Source organism: Limanda limanda, chromosome 9 (genome assembly GCF_963576545.1).
Source record: "Limanda limanda chromosome 9, fLimLim1.1, whole genome shotgun sequence".
In the NCBI taxonomy this organism is placed as follows: Eukaryota; Metazoa; Chordata; class Actinopteri; order Pleuronectiformes; family Pleuronectidae; genus Limanda; species Limanda limanda.
Window position 1 is genome coordinate 21,764,133 of NC_083644.1, and position 7,393 is coordinate 21,771,525.

Genomic DNA, 7,393 nt, shown 5'->3' on the forward strand with positions numbered 1-7,393 from the left:
CATTCTTCATCTCTTTCTTTTTCAAATTTTTTTTTTACTCCTTTTGCTGTCCCTCTATCTCTCTTCACAGACTTCCATTTTTATTTTTCGCACACCTACTCCCTCTGTCACCCACCTCTCCTCCCCCTTCCGTCTCTCTCTCTCTCTTTGAGGAATTTGGGCCAGCGCAGCTCTTCCTGCCGGTTGGAGAACGGGGACAGGATTCCCATTGATAGAGGCCGGAGTGTGGGGGTGGGGTGGAGATGGACACTGTGCAAGTGTGTGTGTGTTACTATATAAATACATGGATATGTGTGTCCAGTGTGCATTGTATGGATTACTAGGTAAACAGTAAGTAGTAAATAGACGTTGAGCTTGTTAAAAAATGAGAGAAAGTTGAAATATAGACACAAATGTGGAAATGTGGCTGGAAATATGTTTCAATTCTGGATATTATGTAATTTATGTTTGCATTTTGGCAGAAGTAGATTTAGCTCAGTTCCTTAACTCAGTAAAATGCTCCTTTCCTTCTCTCTTGTCTATGTATTTGAGTCTGTCTGCTCTATAACAGACAAAAGAAACTCATCAGTGTAAATTGGGGGGGGGGGTCAGCGACTGGGACCACCAATAAAAGTGAAAGTTTTCACCGTCCCAATGGAGCGCTAACAGTCTTTAAACAGGCATTGGGAAGGCGGGGCGTTGACCTCTGTGGTGACCTCTGTCTGCAGAGGGTGACTCCGCCGGGCTGACGTGTCCGAGTCCAAACAGCCGTCATTCCTCCCCGTGGCTCTGCTGCAGGCTGCCCATGACACACTGAGAGTGGAGTTCACTGCTCTTAACAGTGTGATGGTAGTTTACACAATGAAGGTGTGGGTTTGGTTTTAGTAGAACAGAATTTAGTGGGTGAGAACTGACTTTGACTGACTTCTCTGAAGAGATGCCACTAACTATTTTTATCATAATCAATGAATCTGACATTTATTTATTGATTAATTAATGCATGCAAAGTGAATTTTCTCGACCTCAAGTTCACATTTTATTGTTGCTTTTTTTGTCTGTGTTTGAAGAAGAAAACCACCAGAAACACACAATGGTAGATGATAGGTAGATGATGATTTCTGAAGTTAAGGTCACTATGTCACTATCGAAACATGGAGAAGGAAACTGCACTGGTTGGAGGAGGCATACAACTGCATTGTTATAATCCTAAACTGTAATGAAAACAATCTTTGTTATGACGAATGTGGCTCAAGTATAAAAGAGTTGTTCCTGTACTTGACATCCTGTTAGTTTGCTGTCTGTGTTGATATTAAATGAACACCAAAGTTTCCAGTTAACGGGATATGATGAGTCAGAAGTTATGGCATCATGTAAAGTAGTTATGAAAAACCACAGACAGACAGGGTGGGCTGGTAACTCAACTGTGTTGGTGGCATCATATTTCTATTTAAATATTTATAAATAAAAGTGAGAACTTGTCAACCTCTTGCCAGTGAGAGACGCTGCCTGTTCCCATACATTCATCCCTTTTATTTTCATCTATCAAAGACAAATGACAAATTTTCACTGACTGCAGTTTTTCCTCTGTTTTCTGTCATTGTTTGAACCACAAAAGTTTCCTCATGGACATGAAAATGTAATAGAAAATCACAATAATCCTAATTTTCTGTTTCACGCTCCCTCTCCCCCCATAATCCTCCGCAGCACCGAGTACATGCTGCAGTTTGAGCCCCGGGACCTGAAGGCCTTCTCCGTGGAGCCGCTGCTCATCTACCCCACCCACTACACCGGAGAGCCAGGCTACATCAGCGACACGGAGACCTCCACCATCTGGGACGACGAAGCCGTGGCCACGGACTGGGACCGGCAGCACGACCGCAAGACGGCACAGCAGGGACGCATCCGCTCTGTGGCACAGAACAGTGTCACCGGGGACTCGCCGCCTCCTGCCGCTCGAGCGTCACGTGACGAACTCTGATAGAGGCACTCACCGTAAAAGACTTGTGTTTATGAATAAGCCGTGTACACTGTGAAAGTCATGTGTACACACACTTGACAAGACACTTGAACTACAAGCCGAGATTCTAACCATGCATTTACACACACACACACACACACAGACAGGTATCCGAACGGATGACAGAGAATTGAGATGTCAGTCTAATCTGCTGCCTGATGAGTGGACACCGAGGAGCAAAGGGAAGAGGACGAAGAGCAGCAGCTTCACTCATTCCTCATGTGCCTCTAAGCATGTGGATTGCGGAGCTACAGCCTGAGAAAACTCAAGCAGCACAATTCGCTGGACATGAAACATTCTCACAAATCAGTTTTACTTTTGTTTCAAGCAGATTGTGGTTATTTAAAAAAGAACAAATGTGTTTTCAATGGACAGCTGAGGAATAAAGGAATCTGAACGCCGTCTGAAAACAGCTGTGGGTGTGAAGCTGTTTGTTTGTGCATGTGCAAGCGTGCACACAGACACAAATATATGCATATATCTGAGCAACTGGAGATGTTCAGCGCAGCCTTTTCTTTCCAAGCAGCAGGCCAGTAATGGATGCAATTAGGGTGCAGTGTTACCATTATTGCAGATTTCTCACCTTCACAGCAGGCTGGTCCTGCTGGTAGTCATTTCAGAGCACCCGTCATACATTACATGTTGCCTGTAGTGTGTGTGTGTGATGTGCAGTCACATCTACTTCGAATATTTCTTAAAAACTGGATTTTTGAATTTTTCATGTCCTGCACACAGGCTGTTTATTTCCCTTCAGTTGTGGTGCCGGGCAGAACCAATAAAACAAATTCTTTATTTCTGTGTTTTCACTCACTGAGCAGAATGAACTGACACAGATGTCGCCCATCTTCTGACAGTCATTTGGATTATTACTGGATTATTGCAGAGATGAAAAGATCCCATGACATGACACGAATCAACAAGAAGAAATGCACGGCGCCCTCTGTGGGACGGAAATAGAGGCTTCATCAAGTCATGTATATTATTGTTTAACTGGCTGAATAGAAAATATAAACAGCACCGCGAATGTTCCCACAACTTCCCTCTACGGAAGACAGAGTTTTTCCTTAAACCCTGTGGCCTCACACAAACTGGCATTAAAACATGAAAGGAACCACAACCACCCAATAAATTTGGGGGTTTGAGCAGTTATCAAATGCTCTGCGGTGGGTGCATGTTGGCTCCCACTGTTCACTGCTGAGTGACAAACTGCTCAGTGTTTTATAGTTCATGTCAGTGGAGGTGAGAAGGGAGAGGGAGGTGAGGTGGGAATAAAGAAGAGACACATGATTAGGTGAAGAGGAGTATCGGCCACAAAGGAAATCCGTTTGGAGGTATTTCAGTTCTTTGATCAACACTGGCCTGGAAGTTGTGTTTTCACCCCTGTACGTCTGTTTGTTTGTTTGTTTGTCAGCATAACTGACTTCTGAAATAGATATCCATGGATCTTGGTGGAAGGATGGGCCATCGGCCAAGAAATAACATATTACATGGTATAGAATTAAGAATTTATCTCTTTCTTTTACTTTGCAAGTGAAAGTCTATTTTAACCACATTCCCAGGAAATAACTTGTGGATCTTGATCAAAAAAATCTGCCCTAATTAAGAGGATTGATATCTATAAGTATGAGTCACGTGACTTTAATTTTGATTGTTGGGCCCTGGTGGAGGAATGTGGAGAAACCTTTGCCTCCTCAGGTATTGTTCCTTTTCAGTGCTGCAATTCTGAGGAAGGATGCTGCTCTCTGTTGGTCATATGTGGAATGGCAAGTAGACCTTTTGTAAATAACACACTTCATATAATCTAAAATATGATGGTAAAATTATTGACTACAGGCCTTTATTAACCAAAGTAAATCATAGATTTTATAAAATATTTTACATGGTATGAAATTGAAATTAGTTTCAGGCATTGAATAAAGTGCAAGTTCTCATTCTCTGTCCCTCGCTGACATAAACACACACTGCTACATAAAGGGATGTGAAGTGGGGACTGAAATCATTTTTTCAGTAACAAACACACACAATAAATACACATGTCGTTTCACATACACCTATTGTACTTAACTGACCTCTTTCTCAAGTAATTTACTGTATATTTTCTACACATTGACATCTACAGCTACAAAACAGGATTTTGTGGCCTAAATCTTCACTGGAAAATACTGTATGAGTTTTGTCGAATTAGACAGAACTGAAAAGGGGGGGGGGCAATGGTACAGTGTATTCACAGCTGCTGTGTGGATTTATCCTACATACATATCTCCTCCTCCTCCTCTTTGTCTTCATTTACTATAACTGTGATAAAGATAAGTGCTGTTAGTTCATGGAGGGATTCTGCGATCAGGTAAGAGAAATATCACAGCATCTAATCAAAAATCATAATTTACAGGCTTAAATGTCACTGATCTCCATGTTTACTGGATTTACTGGTTTACTTGGTTTTCTACTGGATAGTTGGTGATTAAATATTGACTAACATGATCATATTACTTATAACTATGCACAGGGAGAAGAACACTGCCTTTCTACATACGTGACACATGTGTGTCTGTAGGTGGAAACTCATGTCTCTATGCTTTTATGTTTCTATGATTTGGTGTAAGCGGGTGGCATCTTGGTGCAGTGCATGTTCTCCCTGTAGCTTTCCTCTTGCTTCTCCTGAACTGCCCATGTGTGTAAATGGTTTGTCTCTAAATTGAGTTAGATTTATAACCCACCACACTGCACCGGGTAATTGTTAACGTGATGGTAATTGTTGGCTATTTTAATTAAATGTCAAGCTACAAGCTGTACTAATGTAGTTATTGAAAGGAGTGTTTCAAGGAACTAAAGGACTTGGAATATACAGGGACTAAAATTCAAAATAGAAAAATAGAAAAGAAAAGTGAAAATAAACTGGGAACGCTCAAATCCCAGATCAGATCTTGACGAAAAAACTATTCAAGTGGAAAATCTTTACTGATGTGCATTGTGAAATTGTTGAGAACAAAATTGACGTAAGATTTGTACATACATAATACATGACACAAAATGTCCCATAGGTGCTACATTGGATTTAGGTCAGGGGGACATGAGGGCCAGTCAATGGCATCAATGACATGGAGCACTGTGCGACCGTCCAATGATATGCTTCCCCAGACCATCACTGACTCACCGCTAAACCGGCCATCTCTCCTCCTGTAATGGCTGGTTTCCTGGTGTCTCCTCCATGCTCCTTACGACTGCATGTACGGAAGTGCCGTCCTGGAGGAGCTGGACTTCCTGTGCAACCTGTCTGGGCTGCAGGCTTCACCTCATGCTACCAGTAGTGACAAGGACAGCAGCAGAACACAAAACAAGAGAAGAATCGTTCAGTTTTGGGGGTTGTCTTGCTTTTGCTTCTCCATTGCACCTGTTGTCACTATCGTTTGCACCAGAACTGAAATTGATCACTTGTTTAACTATATGAGCAGACAATTGAGTTTTCACTTTGACATAGTACCTACAAATTGGACCCAATACACACAATTCATGAAATCTGATATGGAAAATAATGAGAGGGCTAACTGATAATTTATTAGTTTGTCTATTATGCAGAGATACAACATGTCAATTCATATTCACCAGAGGGAACAGCGTGAACTGTGTTACTGGGAAGGATTGCAATGTTTGGTAATGGTTTGTATAAAAAGTGATATTGTTGCGTAAGTGGATGAAATGAGTCCAGTGCTGAAGAAACTGGGTGACTAACACATACACACATTTATATAGGTCCATTATTCACACATGAACACACACAGGGGGAAGTGAAAAGGGAGAAGGAAATGGACAGAAGATTACTTTGCTCCTGAAACACTCAGTGTGCCTTCGCCTCCACATATTACTTTTTCTTTTTTTCTCCTTTTTCTCTCAATCGCTGATCCAGAGAAAGTGTCTGTTGTCTTCCTCACACTGATAATGACTGTTCAGTGTCAACAAGAGCTGCTCTCCTCTCCTCTGCCTGTGACTGTGAGTGTGTGTGTGTGTGTGTGTGTGTGTGTCTGTGTGTGTGTCTCTGTGTGTGTGTGTGTGTGTGTGTGTGTGTGTGTGTGTGTGTGTGTGTGTGTGTGTCTCTGTGTGTGTGTGCGTGTGTGTGCAGCAAGTGAGGGTAAAACTGCCAGTATATACAGCACTATAGCAACAATAATCACAGCTGATGGAGAGACAAACATTCTCAGTGTAAACATTCTATTAATCTCATGTTATTCATGTTTAAACACAATGATCTAAAATAATCCCACAAGACAACAAGAAAGCTTGAAGAAAAAAATATTATATAAAATTATAAAACAGAAACTTGCATTTGAGTTCATAATGTGTTGGGTTCCCATGTTCACCAGCTGAGGGCAGTGTGGAGTTGTGAAAGTGTGAACTGAAGTTATCCACCATTTATCACGACTTGTTCTAGTGGTTGTGTATTTTCAAAAGAGAAAGTACAACTTATATAAATGAAACTTACATTAGATTTTAACACATTATTATTTGTGTTTGAATATTTCCACATCCTTTAACTTTACTGTATATTTCAGAGGTGAACATTGTTTTCAATCGTTACTCCACATGTATTTGACAGCCTTTGGTAGAAGTCTAGTAAAACCAGTTTATTCTAAATACAGATCATATAGTCAACTTTCTATTAAGTTTGAACACAGGAATTTGGCCATATAACTATATATATTATTATTTCTTTTTTTTACCATCGCGATGCTGTGGCTTTTTTAAAGAATCTGAACTCTGCTTCCACCTAAGTGTTTTTCTGTAATTTACTGAGTATGTTTGCTCCAGTTGTACATGATTCACCATTGTCTTTTTCAAGAGAACTGTCTCCTTGTGTGAGGGAGAAAATTAGAGCGAGAGAGAGAGAGAAAGATGGTTTGTGTTTCTGCTGATCCAGGAGACAGGATCTCCAGCGTGTAGTGTGTGTGTGTGTGTGTGTGTGTGTGTGTGTGTGTGTGTGTGTGTGTGTGTGTGTGTGTGTGTGTGTGTGTGTTCGTGTGTGTGTGTTCGTGTGTGTGTGTTCGTGTGTGTGTTGTCAATGTTTTTAGAGCTTTACCTTCCCAGCTGCGTAAACTGGTTCTGGTCACACTGTGACTGTGTCAGCAGACGGGGGCAGAGGAGAAAAGCAAGAAAAGTTCAGGAACAACATGGACGAGTTCCACTGAAGTGGTTAAATACATATGAGTGAGTGAATGGAGGTGATGAGGGACACGATACAATTCAATTCAACTTTATTTGTATCACAACATACATCAAAACAAACACATTACATGGTAAAATCAAGACCTGACATAGAAACCAAACAGTTATAATGAGCAAGAACTTCGGCGCCTGTGAGTTAATAATAATACTAATAATAATAATATTATTATAACTAATTAT

At 41.0% G+C, this 7,393-nt stretch overlaps 1 protein-coding gene across 2 annotated transcripts in view; it reads left to right on the top strand.

The window, feature by feature from the left end:
- Window positions 1–1,957, top strand: part of colgalt2b (collagen beta(1-O)galactosyltransferase 2b) — a 31,205-nt gene extending 29,248 nt beyond the window's left edge. For both annotated transcript variants that reach the window (XM_061078542.1, XM_061078541.1), the window contains one exon: window positions 1,684–1,957. In XM_061078542.1, the coding sequence (XP_060934525.1) occupies window positions 1,684–1,957 (274 nt within the window). The remainder of the gene's footprint in view (window positions 1–1,683) is intronic.
- Window positions 1,958–7,393: the final 5,436 nt, after the last annotated feature.